General features: G+C 36.4%; 2 protein-coding genes across 5 annotated transcripts in view; one reads left to right on the top strand and one right to left on the bottom strand.

Moving 5' to 3' along the window:
• The window catches only part of MIK (pfkB-like carbohydrate kinase family protein), a 32,310-nt gene extending 7,904 nt beyond the window's left edge, over positions 1–24,406 (bottom strand). The window contains exons 1-2 of one of the 4 annotated variants that reach the window (XR_016364795.1): positions 22,797–23,981; positions 22,048–22,274 (exon numbers count right to left, since the gene is read on the bottom strand). Coding sequence is in view for 3 of the 4 variants with exons in the window: in XM_089831416.1 (XP_089687542.1) it covers positions 22,294–22,389; positions 22,797–23,687 (987 nt within the window). In the remaining variant the exon portion in view is untranslated. Of the gene's footprint in view, positions 1–22,047; positions 22,390–22,796 lie in introns of those variants that run through there. The other 3 variants (XM_089831416.1, XM_089831414.1, XM_089831415.1) reach the window with 3 other exon arrangements.
• On the top strand, positions 14,152–15,697 carry LOC149556842 (uncharacterized). The gene is made up of 3 exons (XM_089785921.1): positions 14,152–14,280; positions 14,438–14,602; positions 14,723–15,697. The coding sequence occupies exons 1-3, from the start codon at positions 14,174–14,176 to the stop codon at positions 15,552–15,554; spliced, it is 1,104 nt and encodes a 367-aa protein (XP_089642047.1). The 5' UTR covers positions 14,152–14,173; the 3' UTR covers positions 15,555–15,697.
• Positions 24,407–25,869: the final 1,463 nt, after the last annotated feature.

Genomic DNA, 25,869 nt, shown 5'->3' with positions numbered 1-25,869 from the left:
AGTGGATATGGAGGAAATACTTCATGTAGTATACATAGCCTTTCACATTCAAAATTTACTAGCCCATCTTGTCTAGATACCATTGACTTGGTCAAGTTTCAAATAGGTTGGTATGAGGAGATATTCGAGGGGGATGGTAGGGATTTCTTCCAACTCCCAAGTTGGATGTCTAAGGAAGGTGGTAGTCATCAAGGAAACATGACAAAGAATAATGACAATGATAATCAAGAGGAAGAACTTTCATGCATCATGTCACAAGGAGGTGTTGAAAAGAAAATCAATGACGTGATCAATTTCATACAAGGAAGAGGAGACATAGAAGACAAAGGCCAAAATCATGAAGAACTAGAAGATCACCACAAGCTTGAAGAAGTCCTTGGTGAACGTTACCTCATGCTACAAAGTTGAATTCTTGAGGATGACTTGCATGAAACTTCACGTAACCTTGAAAAGGGAGGCGGACAGGCGAACAAGTTGGATGAGGAATTACATGATATCACATGGGAATTTAAATATGAAGAATAGTTTGACATAGCATTACAAGGCATCAAGAATGCCAAATTCTTTGGAGGGATGCTAAATGATATCATGAAAGCAGTTGATCCATTGCCAAATGCATTTCAAGATGATCAAGTTATTACAAGTGGCATGGTTCACCATCAACTTCGATCTCCAAAGATCTTGCCACTTAACATTGAACTTAAAGATGAATTAGTGAAGATGTTGGATAATCTTCCATTTAGTCATGAGGATGCTATGCTTGATGGGATTCTACATAGAGAATCCTTCCTTGAACACCCATGAGTTTGATGCTGCCACCGGAGGGAAGTCCACCACCAACTACGACCTCTTGAAGTTGTGGATAATCAACAAGGATTTCAACATGAAATATCACTAGAGACATGCCAGGTTGTTTCATTCCTTGCTTCTAGTATTGAAATTTTTCAAAGCCATTATTTTGATTATGGAGGTTTAGGAAATGAATGCATTTAGATTGACCATGGACCACATGAATTGCTTCAACTGCTGATCTTGCATGATAATTTTCCTTAGTTTGAAAATGGGGTAATAATTATTTTTTCTGAGTACAAAGATAAAAATGCCAAACTTGAACCCTTTCAAATGTATATGTTAGTTTGGTATGTGTCATCCCTTTGGGATTCTTGTAAATAGTTAAGAGTAGGTTTATCTAGAACCACTTGGTTCGAGAGGTTTAGGGTAGGTTTATTTTCTGTTGGTTAGAGTAGTTGTTTCCTTGTCGAGTTGGGAAGTTAATTTTGCGCTAAGTCATTTGACTTGAGATTTCTTTGAGTGGCTTTGTTAGTTGCTTAGCTTAGTTTGCTTTAGAGGGTCAGACTGTAGGTTTGCCTTGAGTCATTTGACCCAAATAGTTTAGTAGTTTTCTCATTTAATTGTATAGTTCTTTAGTTCAGTTGCCAACTTGGTTAGTTTAGCTAGAGGGATCTAAAATTGTGAGAAAGGCAGGTGTTAGACAATACATGCTAATATTTCCCCCAGTGATTCGTTTGGTATATTTCCTGGGTATCTCTTTGTGAGGTTTCCTTGAAGTGGAGATTGGATTCCTCATGGATTTATCTTTCAAAAAGGATTCACATTAAATTTGAATTGAATTCATTCATTGGGTCTTAGGCATCCAAGTCTTTTGCTCACAACATTTTACTTACAGTTAATTGTTCTAAGTTCTTTGAGAGTTCTTGAGGTGAACATGGGATTAGCAAAAATCATACACCTGCTTCAGAACCACTATAGTTTTCCAAACCCTCTACGACCTTCAATGCTTGTAGGTCAAATAAGAGATTGATAAGAAACAAAAATGCAAAAAAACAAAAAAGAGAAAAGAAAAGAAAAGAAAGTAAAGTGATTTGGCTTGAGTTATGCGAACCTCTATCAGTGCTATAAAAGTAATCACTAAAGGTAGAGCAATATTTTTGGTTGACCACACCGATAACCTCGTCGGGGCTATGGATGCCTAACTACCAGCAAGGCTCTATCAAGGATGCTTTTGGAGTAAGGATATCAAAATAGCTAAGTCTAGTGGATCTAAGAAGCTTTCTAGGTTCTTGTTGAGCAAGGAATGAATACACTTGCACATATGTGCATAATCGAGGATAAAGGCGCGTAGCCTAATTTCATGGTTTCCTCCATTTTGAGTGCATTTCCTAGTTGTTTGATAGGTGGAAGTGGATTCGATCAAAGGTTCTTGGTTCTACACAAGTTTTATCCATGAAATGTTCAAGAACATTTCTCTGAGTGGGTGCTAGATGTCGTGTGGTTTTCACACCATCACCCCATTGCAAGTGGGGACCTCCTCTTTTTGTTTTAGCAGGTAAGAGTCCTCATCTTAGGTGGCTTGACTTGGCAACATTTTCAAGTCTCCAAGTCTAAGGGTAAATTACTTGTTATTGCTTTGGAGTGTTGCATGGTTTCCTCAATCTTTCACTAGGAGTAGATTTATTTTCATGTTGAATTAGTTTAGTTGAATGGAAATTGTTGTGGATATTTTCTTGTTTGACTCGAACAAATTTGGGTCATTGGCCTCTTGCTAGTGGTAAGGGTGCCTTGTGTGGTAAGGCGATGACTGAATGCACTTAACTTCAATCGATGTTGACTCTTTACTTTGCATCTATTTGATGGGATTGGAGAAGAGATATTGATTTGAAAACCATTTTTCATGTTCCTTAGAAGCTTGCACTAGGTGAGAGGAGTCGATGGCATTAGTAGTTAGATGTAGAGGTGGAAATAGAAGTTATAAGTTGAAGTGGAAAAATTGGAAAATTAGAACCTATATTTTCATTACACATTTTGAAGCTAAATCTTTAGGAGTGCAAGAGTTGATATCCATTAAATGAATAACTAGTATATCACATCATAAAACTAAGTGAAGTCAAGGGTTAAGAAGGAACCTTGAAGTCATTTCATGATTTTACTTTGCAAGCTTAGCATGAGACTTATATCAAGAGAGGATTAAGTGTTTGGTGTTCAGCTTGGAACATTAAGTATTTGATTCCACATGTTGTAGTGGAACAAAACTCACATCACCGAATAGCAAGTGAAAGCTTGTCCAACAATTTGAGTTGGGTCCAATAGCCCTGGACCTATAAGGGTTGTCCAAGCTTTTCGTAGCTCACTTCATGGATTTTCATATGTGGGGATGTTCCTTGAAGAATTACTACAAACCACTTTGTTTTTAGAGTGCCAAATCTCATACTTGTTGGTTCAGGGAGTGCAAACTATACCCCATAGATACTCTCTATGTAACCCTCATTGTGAGACAAGAATCCATCAATTGCAAGGTTTTTGAACCTTCAAGGTAAGAGGAAAGATGTTTCGGTGCCAGCCACAAAGCAAGTGCCACCTAATCTCTACCAATTTACCTTGAACATGTATTTTATTGTTACAGGAGCTCCAACGAGTAATATCCACTTTCCACCCTAAGTTGTGCTTGCTTACAAGTGTTTTCAAAAGTGATGACTAGTAAATTCAAACATGGGCTAATCTATGCCCCTAGAGAGAGTGCCCCATGACTTTCATTGTTGTGGGAGCTCCAGTGAGTACTATCCACTTTCTAGCCTAGGTTATGCTTGCTTACAAGTGTTTTCAAATGTAATGACCAGTAAATTCAAACATGCGATAATCTAGGCCCCTAGATCTTACTCTGATTTTCCAAAGTCAAACATCCATTATGTCTTATGTGTCTTATGTGAGTGCTCAAATAACATTTGTAATCAAAACAAAACTCACTCTAAATTCAAAAAGAGTTTCTAAACACAATTATTGCAACCATCCTATCAAACACATTTAGGACTCAAATACATTTGTGAAAAATCTGGAAGAAAAACTTTAGAGACTTCAAAATCTTCATTTCAACCTTGCATTTCAAAGCATAGGTGTCACCTTAGGTTGCACTTTGCACTATGATTTAGCTTTCATTTCTTTAGTCCTATATTTGTCACTAACCTAATTTTCCTTGCCTTGAAACAAGGTCTTTGCTTAGTCAAAACTCCAATAGTCCAAATTAGGTCATTTCAATCACCTAATGTAAGTCTTTAGCCTGCATTTATATCCAAAATCAGACTTTAAAAATCCCCAAAATTGAATCTTAAATCAAACCTATGTTATTGTTAGGAGATCCAAACATTGTCCAACTTTGTCTTTTATCCCCGTCAACAAGTAAAAACCCTAGCTCATCAATCTAGTGACAGGTGCAATTTTATCAATCTTTATCATTTGTTCTTTTGATCCTTTAAGATATCAATTTGTTCTTTTCAAAACTCTGAAAAAAAATAAACATAGGTTGCATTGTCATATTTGTGTCATTTTTCTATTTTCAAAAATTTCCAAAAACACAAAAACAGAGAAAGTGTTTGTCATCCTTACTAGCTCCTATCCATTTTTCAAAACTTCATAAACTCAAAAAAGAAATTAGGGTTGCATTTATCATCCTTATTTATGTTTCATTTCATCCAAAAAATTAGGAGAGCACCAAAAACATAGCATAACCATAGTTGCACTTTCCAATTCATTCCAAAATTTCCAAAACACAAAAAAATAAGAAAAACTCAATAAAAAAATTTAATACATTAGCCCAAACATCCTTGATCTCAATCCAAAACAAACATAATGAATTGACGTAACTTGTATTGTAGAGGTGACCCTCCAGTTAAAAGAGCATCACCCCCATATCAACCTTTGTACTTGTTGTCAATCAGGATTGCGCCTATGTTGTGCTCGTTGGAGAAAACACGATTTCCATTTTTTTATGTTGATAGCACTATTGAAATGCATCTTTTATGGTAATGTTTTGAATGTACGGGGGTTAATTTATTGGAAAAAGGACGTAAGATTTTTCATTGCTCAGCCATCAGTGACTAATTCCATTTATTCTCCTCTTGCAAGTACATCTTGGATGCAGGGCTCAAATCAATACCAGTCAATAGTTCATCCATCCGCCATTACCAGGCAATGGAGAATCTTCCCTCCTTTTTTCTATTATCTCGACTTCTATATGTTCACAAAATTATCATGAAAGATGTATTGTTTTGAGAGCAGCCCAAAGCTTGTTGTGGCACTATTGTATTCTGATCTCTTGTCATATTGGTACTTTCATTAGTGAATGAAATAAAGGACTTCAAAATGCAGAATGTATATCATAATATACTGTTTTGTATTTCATTATGTAAATGTAAAACATTTAATTATAATTCAATAAGAAGTCTTCTTTTATATTTCTGCATTTTGTGATTCAGTCACCTCATAATTCAAAATGAAACATTGCAACTGATTTGAAATTGTACATGTATAGAAATCACTTCAAGAATTGTGTAGGTCTGCCAAATTTTATCAGAATGGTAACATTTTTGGCAACCTCTCAAGATTTTTGCCTGCTAAACAGATTAGACAAATTTGCCTTTTGCATTCCATTGGACATATAGAGTCAACTCCTGACTCGAAAAACTCAGGATCTTGAAACCTTCTCAAATTGTAACTAAAACTATCACTTAGAAATTGAAAACTCACAACAGAAAGCTCACACAAAACTGAAACTGACATCTGCAACCTGTGATAGGAATGCGCATCGGTCTGTCATCATTATCATGGTATAGGTGGTATCATAGTTACGGAACTCAGACTCACCTCTGACTTGTAAAGAAGACTCAGATACGGACTCGGCCAAGACTCAACAAAGACTCGGAAAATCGAAAACCCATGAAATTCAAATATTTTTAAGGATTTAAAGACCTTTTCATGCATCATTTAATCAATTAACATCAAATACAAAATAATTGAGATTAATAGAAGCTAATTAACACTCATACACAATTTTGCATAGATCACATAGGTATATCAGCAAATTCCTAAAAGAAAAAAATTGAATAGCATAATATGAAGTTAAACATAGTGCCACCGTCAAATGTCTACAATATATGAAATCCATAGAATCAAAAGTTGAAAACATATATCAAAATATCAACTAGAGTGTATAAGGCTAAGGTTCATAGTAGCCTATGCCCTCCTATGAATATGCCTAAGATAAGTCATGGAAGACTCATATATTGAGAAATATGTTTGTTACAGCTTATGTGCGCATTGTAGAAAACAACAGGGCTCTCAAGTATGTCTATCAATTTGCTTGGTGAAACACAACTTTTAATGGTAAAAGTCTTTTAATAACAATTATAGTTGGCTTACAAATTTTTGCCAAGAAAATAATCAAGGACCTAGCCAACAACACATATACACATAAGTCTAAAAGTTTATAACTTTATGTACAACACTAGAGAGTTCTAACATTCATGAACACATAAGTCGAAAAAAAAAAAAAAAAAAAAAACTCATATACATCATTATAGAATTCTAAGTTCTAACACAAATATATGTAAATCTGAAAATATTTGTACAGCATTACTAAACTCTACAATGTTGAAAACGACTTCTTCATAATGAAACCCAAATAGTAACCAATATTGGCAGTGAGCTTTCAATTTGGGTAACTATCCTTCATTTTGAGATGCAGGGTTATTCAGCTATGTAATTTGCTATAACCTAGTTAATGACATTTGAAGATTTAAACATTAAATTTCCTATAATATTCAAGATTTTCAAACATAAATTTGAAGATTTAAGATTTAAGATTCAATCCTTAAATAAATTTCTGACATACCACATCATTTTCAGAATTAATATACACTGAAAAAAAACACCTTCCAAAAATCTCTATCTTTAAAAAAAAAAAAATTTAAAAAGAAAAAATTGGGAGAGTCCTGGGCTGGAGACTCAGCGAGTCCACGTGGTCTCTCCCAGGACTCGGCCGAGTCCGAGTCCAAAGGCCATTTGCCTCAGAAAGGCAGCCTCTGCCTCGGACTCGCAAAGTCCTGGAACACTGGGTGGTATACCAGGTTTTCTGTTGTGAAATATTGCCTCCCTTTTACTGTTGTTTCACTGGTATATCATCTATATGATGACCATGCAGGGGGAAAGGTGCTGCTTTTTATGATAGATTGCAGATTTCATGTGTCCAAAACACTTATTTGAAAATCAAAACCAAACTGAAGATAACTGAAATATCCATTACCGAATGCCATGATGATCTATGAGCCAGTGTTCTTGATATGAGACATCAGAATGTATTCCATGACTAGTGTTACAGATGCTGGTTTATGGATTATGATGCCATTACATGGTAAATATTTCAGCTATCTTCCACACATAATAACCGAAACTACTAACTGAAGCTGAAACTTACTTACTGACCATGTCAAGCAACACTTATTGAACTTGGAAAAACACGCATGCTGAAACAAACTTAACTACCCTAAGCTACAAGATATTGATCTCTAGCTCAAATGAAACCACTGCAAGGCTGATCAAAATAATTGCTCGACCTCTTGATCCGAGACAATTTCACTCTTTTACCAATAACCAATAGGATCTTAAGTATGAAAATGACCTTGATAATCTTCATTAACAGATCCATATGAAAAATACCTGGCTGTTCACGATGGTTGTCTGAAATGCTTGTAGAAAGAACAAAATAAATTTGATCACTTGTTTTATCAGCTGAAGCTTCTCTTTTAAGTAGGTTTATTGAATCAAGCAGCCTATTAGCTTCAGATCTAGCAATATGTTTTATAGGACAGCCCCTTGTAGGTACAAATATTGATGACTTAGTGGTACTTCGTTGCTGATATGCAATTTTCTGCTATTTATTTTGATCAGACTGAACTGTAACCCCTTTATCCGCCATCTCATTAGCATCTAGTTGCTGTTTGAAACTATTTATTCCAAGCAGATCAAACATAACAACAAGTCTATCAATTTGATCTTGCAGATCTTCAAATACCTGAATCTCAGGTATTAGGGAATCATCAATGAGGTGTGAGCATAACTCCTCTGTGATACTGGAAAAATATTGTTCATGATCTTCATTTGTCTTTTCATGTACACGATCAGCAATAAAATCAGATTCTTTGAAACTTGAAAGTACACCTGAATGTATATCTTGTTCTTGCTCAGTAGGATGTTGTTCTTGTGTTTTCTCCTCCGCATCTTCTGTCAGATTTTGAACAGTAACATCTTGTTTTGTTAAATTTGGGACAACACTACCTTGCTTTTGAATTTCAGAAACTCCCTACATGTTTTCTTGACATTCATGAATATATTCAGGAAGCTCACCAAACATAGCAGCTGCAAGTTCACTCTTGTGCTCAATATGCCTAGGTAACTCATTAAACCAAGTAGGAAAAATGTCTATATCTTCACATAGTTGCAACTCATTTTTAGGAACCCCTGCAACAGCATGTGGTCTGTCCATTCCTGAAATGTGTGCGCATTAACCTAGTTCTACATGGTCCCGAGGGCTAATGAAGGGTTTAAAGGGATTTTAGAGTATTTTGGCCTAGTCATCTACAGTTTGGGCCAAAATGGAGTTGATTTACTCAGTCTCAAGCATACTTACTATTTTCAGTAAGTCGGTAGGACACAAGGGAGGCTAGTTTTGGTGATTGAATTCGATACTCCGCGGCAAGAGCTTTCCAATGAGCTATCACTTGTGCTATTCGGAGTCTGATAGCTAATATATTTTTATGCCTAAAGTATTATTAAAGTAACAATTAATTTAGTTGTAAAATATTAAAGTGTTACTTTAATATTTTATGGGAATGTGTGCAAATCAAAAGGGGCACCTAAGAGAGATATAAGTGGTTATTTTAATATGTTTTATATCACACATCTTTTATCCCACATTGCTCATGTGAGTGGAATCGACCCTTAGAGAAAGAAAAAAAGGGAGCATGACTGGCTTCATTCGGCAGGTTGAATATGAGAAGAAAATAGATGTGTGAGTTACAAATCTGTTCTTGGCATTAGAGGACATCTATCCTCTCGTGTGACATTCTAGACGTAATTCCCTTGGGGTTTAGCCTTTGGAATTCATTGCTATCAGCTTTATATCTAGAAGATTGGGTGCATTTCCAGCTACAACCAAGTTCCTGTAGCAAGTTACTGTAGCTACCGAGTTACTGTAGCAGCACATTACTATAGCTGTCGTATCACTGTAGAAGTCGTGTCACTATAGCAGTGCATCACTGTAGCTATGTGTCACTATAGCAGTCATCACTGTAGCAGCCGTCAATGTAGCAAGTTATTGTAGCAGTTGCATATTGTTTGCAGCAGGTCAATGCAAGGGCCACGCCCTCAACTATTTGATATAAACAATGTTTGTTCCGATTTATTGTTGGAGTCTTCAGTGAGTCAGCTTTGCACTTGTTATTAAATTTTGGAAATCAATATAGATATAGTGTGCTGGTTATTTCTGCGATATATGTTATGGTTTTTTTTTCAATTCCTATATTTATGTTACATGCCAAACACAACACGATACAGACAACCTTTTAGAGCCATAAGGGTTGTAGAACATAACGAAGACTGTAGGCTAAGTGTTTGATAAAATTACCATATAGTTGTGAATACTTGTAAGCAGATTTTGGGGGTATCCATTACAATTCCATTATCTTGATTCTCATCAACATCTATGGTAGGAGGTACTTCTTCTGATTTTATACTACATTCCTCCACTACTTGAAACTGATCTGTTTTAGGATTTTTAACCTTACATGCATGTAATCAGTTGATGATAAGACTGATTTTTCTTCACATACTTTGCCATTTTGCATTATTTCTTGAAAAATCAGACCATCGTTCAATTTTTTAGGCTCTGTTAAACTATATGATACCAAGTCTTGAAGTACTTGAGAAATCATAAATTTTATCGTATGGTAAGACTTGCTCAAGGATAGGTTCTTCCAATAATGTTGTACACTTAGAATTTGTAAATTGTGAAATGTCTTAGAAGGCCTACCTTGTAAGAAGTTTGGAATGATGACCTAAGGAACCTGCTTTGCAAGAAGTAGTTGTGTCCTTTCATGTTGCATGTTCATCTCCTCCATCAAAAGCACAAATCCATCATCAAGGCTAACACAAGAACTCTCCAAGTTCTTAGGTCGTTGTGAATACTCTTTTATCAAATTTGGAACAACAAACCCCTCCTCATGCATCATGAGGTTGCCTGCCCATATTAGCTATATTCATATGATTGAATGGATGCTTCTCAGGAATGCCTTTATCATACTGTGAATTATGTTGAACCTCATGTGTCATGTAATTAAATTCAGGTACCAACTCTCTTGAGGTGTTTGGGGCAGTGGGATTGTGAGGTTGACTAAAACTTTGACTGAAATCTCTATTCTGATTCTGTTTACCAGCCTGATAACTAGGAACCTTTTGCTGTTAAGAAACTCGATTAGGCAAATTAGCTTGTTTTTGCTTCCTTTCCAAGCTTGTAATCTTGCTGCCATAGGTCTGTAATGTCTTCCACGTGGTCTGATTTTGCTCTTTTAACTGTTGATTCTGATCTTGGAGCTCTTGTAAGTGCTGGAACAATACTTGTAACAGGCAAAATATCTTGTAGACTTGGCTGGATTTCTGCAATATAAGGCATTACAGGCCTAGGTGCAATCTTACCACCTTGTATCAAACAGTTCTCTGCTGTTATAGCTATATCAAACGCTGCTGGTAAAGTATTTCTGTCATCAACTCATGATCCTGTCACTTAATAGTAGTCAAATGCTCAACCAAAGAGAGATGATCAGACTTATCCTCAGATTGACGATTCAACTGCTCCCCTAATTCATCCCATGTAGATATTGAATTAAGAGCTAACCCTCTAAACCAATCGAGAGCTTTACCTTTTAATGATGCTGCTAATAGCTTCAATGCGACATCATGATGTGTAACTTGATGAATTCTGCATAACAAAGCCACACCTCTGATATGTTCAACTGCTGAAACTTGATCTTGTCCCATGAAATAAGGTAAACTCTTTAAGGCTGCTCCTGGTATGTCATGATGCTGCTGGATATTTAGTGGGCTGCCTTGATTAAACACCACAAATGGAAGATTTCTGGGTGCTTGATGAGCCATTGAAATCCAAATCTGATCAAAATACTACATCTATAAAACCAATAAAATAGAGTCGCCGGGTGCTCAGGCTATATACCTGTTGTTCACACCAAAACAGCAGTAAAAACTATATCTCAGAACGGACTATGAATCAGTTCGTGCCCCACCGAGCATGCAAAAAACTGTTGTCAATCAACATTGTGCCTATGTTGTGCTTCTTGTAGAAAACACAATTTTCATTTTTTTATGTTGATAGCACCTATTGAAATGTATCTTTTAGGGAAATGTTTTGAATGTGTGGGGGTTAATTTATTAGAAAAAGAATGTGAGATTTTTCATTGCTCAGTCATAAGTGACTGATTCCATTTATTCTCCTCTTGCAGGTACATCTTGGATGTGGGACTAAAATCAATACCAGTCAATAGTTCATCCATCTGCCATTACCATGCAATGGAGAATCTTCCCTCCTTTTTTCTATTATTCGACTTCTATATGTTCACAAAATTATCATGAAAGATGTATCGTTTTGAAAGCAGCCCAAAGCTTGTTGTGGCACTATTGTATTCTGATCTCTTTTCATAGTTGTACTTTCATTAGTGAATGAAATGGACTTTAAAATGCAGAATTTATATCATGATATACCTTTTTGTACGTGTATCTCATGGGACAAGTCATCACATTCAACCTATCAATCGCATCGATCAAACTTATCATGTCCAAACAAATGTCATCTTTATTTCTCCAACAACAAAAGAAGAATTAGCTCGGGAAGTAGAGATCTTGGATCGAAAAGTAAAGGATGTTGAAAAGAATAGAGACAAAACATCTTGGATGCCCAAATCCAAACCTTGGGCTAGTCAACATACCATCTCTACTCTCACAACCAGACATACCAGCTCTCATCTCACAAACTGACATGACAAACGAATTTCAACCAACAAAGGCAAACTATAGTCCAATCCCAAATCAAACTTCTTTTAACCTAAATCCCAAATCAACCTCCCTTCAATCCAATCCCAAATCAAAACTCATTTGACCAGCTGCCAAATCAAACCTTATTCAATCAAATCCTAGGTCAAACTCTATTCAATCAAATCTTGAATGAAAATTTGTTCAACCTAACACAGCTAAAGGGTAACATCATGCAACCAAGGTTTGACCCAAGCACCATACATCAAGGTTTGACTGTATCCTGATGTAATTCCACCCGCATCACTATCAAATATGCAACCAAAGTTTGGTATAGTTAAACTAAGACCACTACCAAATTTTCAACCAATATTCTACCAATGCAACCATGCTTTGGTAGCATCTAATCCAAAACATCAAGTATTCCTCAAGTAATCACACAACCCCAATACTTCAAGTAATTGTACAAACAAATCAGTCCCTGCCAAAGTCACGTGCTATTACACGAACAAGTTTTCCACTAGTGGCATCACGGACCAATGAACCTCTTCTTATGTCCTCAAATGCACCACCAAGAGTGTCCAAAACAAACACAAATGTAGTTCAAACTACGCCACCCTTTGGACATCAAGCAAGTATAAAAATCATTTACATGTGTCTACAAATTGTTCATTTCAAATTAACTATGTTCCCCGGGGACGCGTACCCGGCCTAAAACCCCCCTGTTTCAGGGACGGGGACGTCCCGAGGACGGGGGGGATGGGTTTGGGACGTCCCCCAGCCGTCCCCAAATTCCCTTTTTTTGCAAAGGACGTCCCCGAAACTTGGGGATGTGGGGGGCACAAAAGGGGGACGGCCAGCCGTCCCCGGTACGGAAAGGGGACGTCTAGTTGTCCCCCGACCGTACCGGGTACAACCGGTCGTCCCCCTTTTTTGCAAGCTCAAAACATAAAAAAAACATTTGTTGTGTCTTTTTTGGTCAGCTAGTGGGCCCCACTCCTCCAAAAACCCTAAAATGTATATAACTCAACACATTTAAATTGTTTTAACCATTCTTTGGTTTTCATTTTATGTTGCAGCCAGCTGAAGTTTTCATTTTGCAAGTAGAGGAGGTAATAGTTTTGCTTCCAAGAGCTTGACCAAGGGTTTGATCTTCTATATTGTCCACCAAGTAAGTATATAACTCTTTGTGCTTTCATCTATCATTTTTTTAATAAATTTGTAGCTTGCAAAGTCTGATTTTTTTTTTTTTTTTCATTGTTTCAGCTCATATATCTATTCAATTGCATATTTAAACACAATGAGCAGCAGTGGGAGTACAAGTAGTAGTAGTGAAGAAGAAAATGTAGAGGTTGATGTTGTTAGTAGTGACACTAGGCAAAAACCCAATCCTAAAGCTGATTTGTTTAAATGCCCTTCCGACATTATGAAGAATTTTGCAAAGGGTCCTTTCAATAGGAAAAAACCTCTTCTCCAATATGTCATACCTAAGCCAAAAGATAAAAAGAATTTGGGAGGGACTAGGGTGTGGGATTGTCATGTTTGTCTTGATGATTTTAGGGGCAGCTATACAAGAGTGAAGTCACATTTTTTAGGTGTTACATGCCAAGGAGTCAAAGCTTGTCCTAACCTAACCGACGAACAAAAATTAGAATGTCAAAGATTGCACTTAGAGGCTGAAATGGAGGGGCAAAATTTGACAGTGACATTTAATGCACAGGCAAAGGAGAAGTGTGAGGCACCCATTGGTAGATTCTTTGTTGCTAATGGTATCCCATATAATGCAGCCCGTTCCACTTATTAAAAACCAATGGTGAAAGATATTATGAGCATGAATTCCTCATTTGCGCCCCCCGGTGAGCATAAGCTACGAACCACTATCCTAGATGAAGAGTACTCAAAGGTTGTTTTATTATTTAAGGATATGAGACGCACTTGGGTTAGGACAGGCTGCTCTATTGTGATGGATGGGTGGACCGATGTTAGACATCGGCCACTCATCAATATCATTGTCACATCCCCTGCTGGCTCTTATTTTTTGAGAGCCATAGATTGCTCAGGAAAGAAGAAGGATGCAAATTTTCAGTTCACCATTTTGCGAGATGCCATAGAGGAGATTGGACCCTCTAATGTTGTACAGGTTATCACAGATTCTGCACCTGTGTGCAAATCAGCAGGTTTGATCATAGAGGGTGCTTATAGGCACATATTTTGGACCCCTTGTTGTGTTCATTCCTTGAACAATGCATTGAAGGACATAGGAAAGATTGAATGGGTGAAGCAAGCGATGCTAGAAGCTAGAGAAGTGCAAATGTTTATTTGCGACCACCACACTTCACTTGCTCTATTCAGGTCCTTCTCTAAGAAGGAGTTCCTCAAACCAGCCGAGACAAGGTATGTCAATTATAATTATAATTTACTTTTAGTTTGTTTTAACTTTAAGTTATTTTAAAAAATTATTTATAAGTTTACTTACATGTGATGCTTTTTGTTTTAAATTTTAATCATTAATGTTTAAGTTTAAATTTTTAATTTTTAATTGTTGCTATAGGTATTGCACATATTTCATCTTGATGGAGAGGATGATTGAGGTGTATGAGGCCCTTCAATTGATGGTGGTGAATCCAGAGTGGGGACGATGGTCTCATTCTAAGTCCACTGAAGGAAAAGCGGTGAGGCAAAGGATCCTTGATGAGAGTTGGTGGTCCACAATGAAGTAAGTTGTTGGTTTTTAAATTTACTATTAGTCTTTTGCTTGCTGATTTTCCTACTAATAATCTTAAAATTCTTAAAATTCTAATTCTGATTTTTTTTTTTTGGCATTTTGATCTTGCAGATACATTTGCTCTGTCATAGCACCCATTGTTGATGTCATTAGATATGTTGATACTGATGCTCCTAGTTTAGGAGAGATCTATGAGACTATTGACAGCATGTTGGGTAAGATGAAGAGAATTGTTGCGGCAAAGGATCCTACATTGGGCTTTTATGAGGAGCATATTAGGCCTATTGTGACGCGGAGGTGGAACATAATGAATACCCCGCTTCATATGGCAGCATTTGCTCTAAATCCTAAATGGTATGCACAGTTGGGTGGAAGGGGCCTCCCATGTGATGATCCTGAGGTTTTGGATGGCTTCACAAAAGCAATTGATAAGATGTATTCAGCTCAAGATGCCTCTACTCTTCGTGCACAGTTCCTTGACTTCACCAACCTTCGTGGCCTAAACTTGGGTAAGCCACAAGCAAGGTTGGATAGAGTTGTTTTGGCACAGAGGGATCCTATTGGATGGTGGACTTGGCATGGGAGAGATACACCTGAGTTAAAGATGCTTGCCGGTCGCCTCCTTTCACAGGTTGCTAGTTCTTCAGCTGCAGAGAGGAACTGGTCCACATATTCATATATCCACTCTATCAAGAGGAATAGACTTACCTCTAAAAGAGCGGAGAAGCTAGTGACAGTGCATCATGCTCTTCGACTTGCTGATCGCCAAACTCCAGAGTATAGGCAGACACCAGCTTTGCGATGGGATGTTGAGCCTGAGGATGTGGCCCAAATAGATGAGGATGACATAGCACCAGGACTGGTTGGGGTTCCATTAGATGAGACTATGCTTCCTGTGGAGGATGACAGTGAGGAGGATTCTGATTTTGATGCCATGGATTAGTAGAGGCAGAATAGGAGCAGCAGTCTGCTTCATTTTCTATGTTTTGCTTTTTATGTTGAACATGAACATGATTATGATACATTGATTATATGATACTTATTACTTTATGGCAGCCTATAGCTTTGGGCATATTTTGATTTTGATTTTCAGATTTATGATTTATCATGCTTATCATTATGAGTCTTATGATATTGACAATGGTTAATAACTTAATGTTCATTGTTTAGTGTTCTCTGATATTGTATTGATATGCATTTTGAGAATTGGATACTAAAATACTAAATAGTAAAATACTAAAATCGGATATTATTTCATAGATGGCATTCAAATGTTGTATGTTATGGTTCTATAATGTTTAAATGACATGCTTTGTGCTTAGTTTCATATGAATGACATGTATATTTACAAATTTCAATGTATATACTATATTTAAAAAAATTTCTATATATATAGCCGTCCCCGTCCCCCCCGTCCCCAAAATCACCAAAAAAATTTGCCGTCCCGCCGTCCCCATACCGAAAACTTGGGGGAACATAGCAAATTAATTACACCAAAAACACACCCACCTCCCATTTTTTCATCTTTTAAAGCTTCACAAGAGGAATCAACATCATCTCCATCAACTAATGCATCTAATGATGAAACCTCCAAGGGCTATCCACAATAGGTTTCCAAGCTAATCCAATTCATGATTCATATGCCTTCAATGTTTCGAAAATGCTAGACTTGCTACCAACAAATGCTCCTATTCCAAGAAGCCCGATGCAAAGTCCACCTTCCTTGAAGTCAAAACCTTGAGTCCGTCTAGGAATCCCATATACATAACCATACCTCATGTCAAGAGGATGATTCAAAGCATGAAGAAACAAGTCAAGATACCAAGACCGATCCCATCCAATAACAAGTCAAGATGCCACCATCCATATCCATCCTATCTCAAGAGAACACTTTCCATCTCATGAATAAATTGTCTATCCAGGTCCAATCGACATTCCACTTCCTAAGCAAGATCCAAACATCCTTTCAATTCTTCCTAATGATTCTATTCTAAATCAAACGCAAATTACCCTTAAATTGGAGTCCAATGATCCCCTTTCAAGTTGAAATTGAAATATCCCTTCACCTTCATATCCACCACAAGACCTATCATCCCTCTAGATCCTCATTAAGATTTCTTTATTCTTTCATCTTCGCATTATGATTCTCAATGTCCACCACAAGACCCTATCTTCCCAAATAACCTCATCATTCCTCCTCTTCCACCTCAAGATTTCATAATTCCCCCTTAACTCCTCATTTTCCTAACACCTCTGCACAAGTTATTCTAACACTTTACTATAACATCAGTGAAAACTTTTGTCAAACCATACATCATCAATGTTAGAATTAGACAAAAATCAAAGATAAACAGCAATAAGGAAGAGTCTAAACAGATACAAAGAACACTAGGAAAACCCTTCAAGAATGAAGGGAAAAACCCAGCCACACAACAAAAGATCATTTTGTTGATAATAAAAATTCAAGTGCACAATGTATTTTAGTTGAAGCAATTATATAACATACAGAGAATCTCTTCACATTCTAACCAAAGGTCTCTTTAATTTCCCAAAACATTATTCTTTATTTTCAAATACAATTCTTTGTATTCACATGCCTCAATGCATGTCGAATCACACGAGTTTATATTTAATATTACAATTTAATCATAAGTGTCCTCTTCAACTGAAGTGACCAAAACGATAATAATGTCTATATTTCTAGAGATAAAGATCTCTATCGCAACTACAATTTCCAACACTCCCTCTTAGTCAAAGAAAGATCTTTAGCTGAACAATCACACAAAGCTGCAACCAAAATGTCAATAACGAAATATAATCGTATAGATCCTATAAAACTCATGAAATTACTCAACATGAAAACCTTGCAAGAAACACAACCAGCTTTTATGATGATGTTCTCATGGAATCTCTTAACATGACACTAAGAGAACAATATACTCATTGTTAACAATTATGGAATCACTCAACATGATAGTCCTGTAACAATTACTCATAATCATGGAATCACTCAACATGATAGTCCTATAACAATTACTCATAATCATGGAATTACTCAACATGATAGACTTGTAAGAACGATAGCTAAGCCTTTAATCATGGACTCTATCAATGTAAACTATCATGGAATCTTAGATTAACATGACATCCAATTCCCATCACGAAATCTCTCAATGTGATGTCATCATACTCTCTCAACATGATGTTCACTTCCCAGAGTGAAAGAGTTATCATAGTTGATTCTTACAATCTTATTTATTCACACAAGAATAGAGATAGGCATAACAAAAACAAGACTTAGTTCCATTTAAGTCTCAAATTTTACAAATACCACAAGCATTAAAAGCATATATGAGAATGATGGAGAATCCATAAGCACTCCCTCTTAATTATGAAGCCTCCCTTTGAAGCTAAAACATCTCCCTCTTAATCAGTGTTTTTCTTGTTCAATCCTAGAGCGAAGTGAGATTATTAAAAAATCAACTAATAATGCTAAAAGTAATCACTTTCAAGCAATATAACCATAAATACTTATTTCTATGTGGTCTCATCTCAATTAGCACACATACACAAAAAGATTCAGAATGCTGCCTCTACAGCTAATGTAAAGCTCATAGCATCAATATAAATTTTCTTATTAAAATATGATATTAATACCACATGAATAGAAAATAGAACATAGAATAGTAATACTTATCTCATGCTATGATCTGTGCCCAACAAGAGATTGGTGTATGTCTCTATTGCAGGAACTATTCCTCTTATCACTGCAAGTGGTGAAACAAACACTTTATTTCCTTGACAACAACTTTGGGATGAAGATGCCATTCAAATCCTTGATGAATACTCAAGCTGCGTCTTCTGCAAGTTCGTATGCTGCAACAAGGCACAATCCCAATTCCAACATAACACATTCCCAATTCTGGAAAGTTTCAAACTTTCCAAAGGAATTCATCATGTGAGAATTTAATTTGGATCCCTTGTGATCCCCACAATTTGTTCCATGGCCCACCTATACCTTCAACAAGCTTAAATTGGTGCAACTTTGGGTGTGGCAGAACAAAGAAGTCTAATTCACTGTGAGGTCTTGTTAACTTGATGTGTTTGACACTACAGAGTTGTGCCCATCAGGGCTTGTTCTCTAATTCTGAAGCTTCCTCCCATGGCCCTCACTTTCTCTTTTGCCATTGGCACCTAATAATAGATTGTAGTTGATTATCACTTAAAATAAAACTCACGAAAAAACAACCGACAACACCTATAGATACTCAACACACCTTTGCTGCTATTCATAACGATTTTTTATCTAAAGACACGAACATGAAATATATTTGCCTAAAGGTATATCAATTTGCAGGCATTAAAGTCCCTAATAATCGATAGATGCTTGAATGCCAAAATGATCAATTATTGATCACCTAACGAAGAACACAACACATCATAAAATGATCACATCTGAAGAGTATCAAACAAAAGGTAACACCCAAAAGACTCTTCTTAGCACATGAAATCATAAGAATTGTTATGGTGATTAAAATCACCGTCCAAAATAATAAAGGGTGGGCACAATAATGTCACCACACATAAATAAAAGATGAGACACACCAACCTGTTACGGAAGAAACTTATAACAAAATTAAAAAAACAGCCATCAATAATATTCCAAACCAAAAATAAAATAAAAACAATCGACAGCATATAATAAGACAACATTACATTGTCACAGAGCATATGAATGGTAAACATTGACAACAAAGGAAGACAAATGGCACAAGAACCAAAAATAATAATAAACTCTACTCATCAATTACCAAGATGAAACCTTCACTTTCACTTAATCGAAAAGAAAAACAATACAACCTACTTAGAGTTTACAATATACCCGACCAAAAGCAAGAAATTATTTGCATGATTTTCACCACACGCAACTCGAATTAAAAGCATGAATAGACTTAAACATTACATCACAAGTTACCGATGCAGATGCCCAATATTGAAGACACACAAAATCGATAAAAGAGACGGCATAAGAATAAGAGACAAAAATCAAAGAAAGCTTCCTAATTGATAATCAATCTGAACATCATTTTGACACATCCACACATGAGAGATTAGATGGAGCCACTGAACCACTTGTTGGGCACGACACCATAGGATTTAAGCAAAAGAAACACATAATAGGACTTCTAGGAAGTGACGACACAAAAAAATTCAAAAGATAATTTAATATAGAAAATATTAAGGATATAAAGACTCAAACATAGATATACAAACCAAAGCACAATATTGAAACAAGAAAAACTTCCTTATAAGTTGTTATCTAACCATGTTTTGATACCATGTTGAAATTAGACAAAAATCAAAGATAAACAGCAATAAGGAAGAGTTTAAAAAGATACAAAGAACACACTAAAATACTCTAGGAAAACCCTTCGAGAATGAAGGGAAAAACCCAGCCACGCAACAAAAAATCATTTTATTAATAATAAAAATTCAAGTGTATGATGCCTTTTTGCTTGAAGCAATATATATAACTTAAAGAGAGACTCTTCACGTTCTAACTGAATGTCTCTTTAATTTCCCAAAATATAATTCTTTATTTTCAAATACAACTCTCCGTATGCCCATGCCTCAACACATGTCAAATGACACATGACTTTAAATTTAATATTACAATTTAAGCATAAGTGTCCAGCTAAAGGTGACCATAACAATAATAACATCCATACTTCTAGAGATAAAGATCTCTATCGCAGCTACAATCTCCAATAATCAAGGCAAAGAATTATGCCTTTGTAAAGGTGTATAAGAACCCCTTCATATCAAAGTAAATCATGATGGTCATGGTTTAAGCTTCATAGCTCGCTTCAAGAAAATGGTATCCCTCCAAACTCTAAATCCAAACATATAACTTTCCTTTCATCTCTTACATTCATCACTTACATTCATCATTAGGCCTTGGATGCTTAGTTGGAATGTGCTTGGTTTGAATGCCTAGATGGCAACCCTTATCGCTTGTCGGTGTTGCCCTCACCACAGAGCCAATCTTTTCGTGCAACGATTAGGCCTTAGTGATATTAAAGTTGAGGGTTATTATAAAGCCTCAAATAATTGGGTGGAATTCTTGCAGGGCCACCATTAATACCTATAGGAGCCACCCTCACCACTAGACTGGTCTTCTAATGTGGTGATTGGGCCTTTGAGGTCTCGAGCAAGGCAACCATTATGTCAAGGTCTGGACTAATGGTGAATGGCACCCATTAGCACTACGAGTGAGGTTTTCAACCCTCCAAAGTGCTTATACAGGTCAACCCCTCATGGACACATGGCAGCCCTATCATGAGTGGGTCTCAACAATGGGTTCACACCTAGCAATTACCACACCACAACAGCATTTAGGTCAGGACATCACAGCCCACCGTGCTCCTCAAGGCTTGACTTTGAGACCTCAGCTCTAATACCAAATAAGGTAAACACTATGCCAAAAGCCAAAATTGATGCTGCATGGCACCCATAGGCATTAAGAGTGGGGTTTTCTGACCCACCAGAGCGCCAATGTAGGTCAGCCCCCTCATGGACACATGGCTACCTAACCCCAACCATAGGTATACACCCAACAAGAATAGACTCCACCATAGCATTTAGGACAGGACATCACAAGGTTCACAACAATATCACACAGTGGCAAATGAGGAAATGAGATGTGAAGCAAGCATATAATGCCATATTTAAATGTCATATGACTAAGAAACGACAGGGAACAAAACACATATCAGCAAGTCAACACATAACTAGCAAATAACTTTCCAATTTGACAGAGAAATGCAATGGGTCTGGTTAACAGACAATGAATGAGACATAAAAGACACAACTTAAGAAATGATAGCCAGGAACTAGAAGTCAACATTTAAACATGACAAAAGGGCGCAGCAGGCCATAATGTGTGATGTGTAATACATATTTGGGCTTCTGTGTGGTTTTAAAGTTGTATACTTAAATAATTCTCCAATATGCAATAGCAGCAATATATTTCAACCAAACTCAGCACAATGATATCACCATTAATATGACACAGTTTACCAACACCAGATATGCAGAGAACAGTCAAAATTGTCTTTTACAATTTGGCTGACTCGCAAGTAACATATGTGCGGTTGAGACTGATACATTCAACTTGCTAATTCAAAGACCTTGTATGGATTTGAAACAAAATGTACATTATTATTTTCAAATTTTCAAAGTCAAAGGCAACTCACAGTTAATATAAATTATGGAGCTGAATGAAAGACGCTAAATGCAAGAGCTGGATTTAGAGGACTTCTAAAAACTTGAATAAAAGCAAATAACGTAGATGACGAAATCATCGTACTCCATTAGTTACAATTCCAAAACTAAACAACGGTTCAGTCCTTAAAATGCAGAGGTAATACACTTACTCAGCCAGACTAAGGTCCAAGACTTGAACTGCATAAACCCTCGTGCACGGATGTAGAAAAAATATAGAAAGCACTTCAAAAGTGTGCTATTTGCCGCACCGCATATTAGTAGATTTCAGCTTCCTTTTATATGGGTCAAAAATTCAAAGTTCAACGAACATGTGTGCTATATTTAGTTTGTTTGCTTCATCAGGCAAACATCCGTTCTCCCCACAATTGATACATTTCTGAACCGCGAACAGTCAATCAGGATTCAAAGTTCAAAAACAATACACTAGTTTTAAAAACTAATATACTGTGCTGAATTGGATGACTTGCTGAGAGTTTTAGCGCGCGATAAAGCTGGACAAATAATAATTCAAAAAGCAAATTCTGAATGAAAATTATAAAACAATAGAAAAGTTGAAATAAGAATAGTTTTCCATAGTCCAGTAGAGTTGTTTTCAAAATTTCTGATTTAGATTGTGTTGCGCATTTAATCAGCATTTCGGATCACGCTCTTTGGTCTCTGTGGTCCATCATCAGGACACAAGAAGCAACCATTAGAAAGCTCTGATCCGAAACGTTGATTCAAAACACAACACAAACTAAACCAGAAATTTTGAAAACAAGTCTGAAATAGTTTACGAGTTTACCCCTACAAAGCAAAGTCAGCACCAGTCCAAATAAAATAAGTCCTAAACGATTATAAGATGTAACCCAACCCACTCAATGATTTTTCAAAGGAATCTTGAAATGCACAGAAGTACCTGTAAATGCTGATTAGTGAAACAAGGAACGCCAATCTGGGCAACCGCCAGCGATCCAAAGAAATTGCCCATGCGAGCAGCGTAATGGAGGGGTAACCCTTTCATGAGGCCGGCAGAGAAGCCAGCAATAAAACTGTCGCCGGCGCCAGTAGGATCGAGTTCGTGGGCAGGAAAGGCGGGGACATGAAAATGGTGATCCCGGAGATAAAGCGTGCAGCCAGCTGCGCCATTGGTGACAATGAGGCAAGTTTTTTGGCGCACTCGCTCGATATCCACATACGCTGCCTCCACCGTGGAGGCCTTGAGATAAGTAATCTTGCCCTCCTCCAAAACCTCATAAAATTCAGTCTCGCAGAGGTTTCGAAGCCCAACTATACCGTCGCTCGCATGAATGTTCCGTATCAAAGCCTGGATGTCCGCCACAACAACCTCCGCCACCTCCACCATCCGCTTCAATGTCTCTGGCAGTATCTCCTTTGCGACTCCCACTGCTAGGGCAATCATAAACTTGCTGTTCTCCTCGACAGAAGGAATGTCGGAGGGAAAAATCGGCTCACACGCATTGCTCACTCGAAGCAGGCGCTCCTTGAGACCGCCACTGAAATCGGCATGAAATTGTGTGGTTCTGGCCACGGGGAGAATTGCAGAGGGAGGGTGCGCGGCTGTGGTGGTGGAGTAGGCGAAATCTGATCCAACTTTGGACACGACAGTGGAGGGCAGGCGGCAAGCGTCGAGAATGTTGGTAATGTAGGATACGGAGCCCCCCAACGATTCAACCTCCCTTCCAGAGCCCAGTTTGAGCAGGTCATGGCAGTAATGCCCGACAACCAGTGCCCTCTTTTCCTTTTCCTTTTCCTTCACCGTGCCTGCAACACCGTTTACCAATTCCATCTCTAAAACACCCAGAATAAAAATTTCATTTGCAGAGCCTTGCACTCCTCTTCCGCTGCTGCGTGTTTCCAATTATGAATTTGGTCTCCCATAAATATTGGGAACAAGGAATCCAGCCCACCGATCTTGCTTAATAAACTTCCACGCCAGGAACACCTTTGTGTGTTGCGCTGCGGCCCGGCGTTTCATAAATTTTGTCTAAAGGTGGGGAAGACGACCCGTCGTGGCGGCATGTCGAATTAGTATTGTCAATTAAAGTATACCATTTTAAATTGAATTTATTCCATGTAACAGACCTATGCAAATGTGCATCTATCATTGTCACTACCAACTTGCCTACTTAAGGCTGATACTATAGTTTCCATTCCGTCTTTTTCTGGTTTGAAGTGATTTTTCCATTAAAATTATTTTTTCTGTTTTCTATTTAGACTTTTCTGATTGCACAATTGATTTTTGATGGTAGCTTATTTCATTTTTCATCAATAAAAGATAGAGAAAAAAATATTTTCAAAGAGTCCTCATGTGAGTCGATTGTGCATTGACAATTAGTGAATCTTTCAAAAAGTACTAACAAATTTTCCATTGTAGAGGACTATAATGATGCCATGTGTTCTATAAATCCTCTCTCTCGTGCTTCTCCATATTTCCCTTCAACAAAATTTTTTCTTGCTTACCGTTACCAAAAGGAAAAAAGATCCAATCGTTAATCCTTCATCGTTAATTCAATATTGATGTGTGTTTGTTTTGTAGAAGGCTCTGTAATCACAAAGATCTGAATGGTTCAAGCCATCCTAAAGTTCCCAAACATCACCTAAAATTTTGAAAATTCTCGATATTTTACTGGTTTTTAAACTTATACATGTCTGAATCATCACTTAGACGAAAGTTTTCAAAAAATTCCATTGGGCGACATCTCATTCAAAAAATGTGTCCAATAAATTTAGTTGTGCATCTATGATTCCAAATTAACCCTTCACTTTGTATTGGCTTGAAATTTTATAAAGCCTCTTAAACAAGCTTATTGGTTACTTATCTTGAACTTATTTGTCTAGGTCTTACGTTTTGTTTTGTATCATTTTGCTTCCTACTATAAGACAATATTTTGGAATCCATGAGAAAGTAAAATTCTCGCGATTGGAAGCATAGACTGCCAATTATATGTTTGTTTTTCTTCCCTCCCATCTAAAAATTAATCTATATTTTCACTAGTCTTGTTCAAATTATCTGTGCAGTTGTGGGTGACTTTAGCTTTGTAGAAACCATTGATTTTTGGCTTTAGTGTATCAGATTTCTGAAATTGAGGTTGAATCAAAGCTTCAATAGCCATATTATATCCTCAGCAAATTCTCTAAATCTTTATTATTATTTTTAATCAAGTTCTCTGCAAATCCTCACAAATTCTCTCCAGATCTTCAATCTTTGTACACCAATGCGTAGAAGACTTGAATTTTTTTCTAAAATTTTAGCTTCAAAAGTTTTTTTTCACTGGACAAGAGTTTCTAAATTATTTTTTTTTAAAACATAGATATGAATAATGTAAGATTTAATTTAGTCTAAACAAATATATATTTATATTTCGGTATCTACCAAATTATTTTGATTATTGAATTCAACTAGAAATAAGGCAAAATTAATTTAGATTCATTTAAATTTAATTATAGTAAAAATTATAAAAGAAAACAATTAAAAATATAAAATAAAATAAAATGTAAAATTAATTATACTTAGATATTTTAAATATAATGTTTAGTTTAAAAAAATTAAAACTTATGTTGGAAATTATATAATGGTGAAGTGTTTTCAATTTGAAATTAAATTTTGATTATCAATAACATTAGTGTTCAGCTCTCAACTTTTTAGCACTAGTTTCTCGTATGTTTTAAAATATTTAATCATGTTTATAATGTTTGGTTGCTTCTTAATTTTTATTTTGAGTTTTGTGATTGAATATTACTCTTTTTTCATTGGCTTTTCATATTTTTGCTACTAGTTTTTTAGATTTTCCACTTAAAATTTTAAAAAAATGTATTATGTAACCAGTAACAAATAAGCCAAAAAATATATATCTTTAGTAATTTCTAGTATTTGTTATAAGCTTCATTTGAATCTTCTCCATAGTTAGAATTTCAAAATGTTCCTGAATTTGATTTTAAGTTAATTGTTTGTCTAGATATGGATTCAT

This window comes from Cupressus sempervirens, chromosome 5 (assembly GCF_028749045.1).
Source record: "Cupressus sempervirens isolate cs-2001-9-10 chromosome 5, ASM2874904v1, whole genome shotgun sequence".
NCBI lineage: Eukaryota > Viridiplantae > Streptophyta > Pinopsida > Cupressales > Cupressaceae > Cupressus > Cupressus sempervirens.
The sequence above is the reverse complement of the archived record's forward strand: the minus strand, read 5'-3'. Positions and strand labels throughout refer to the sequence as shown.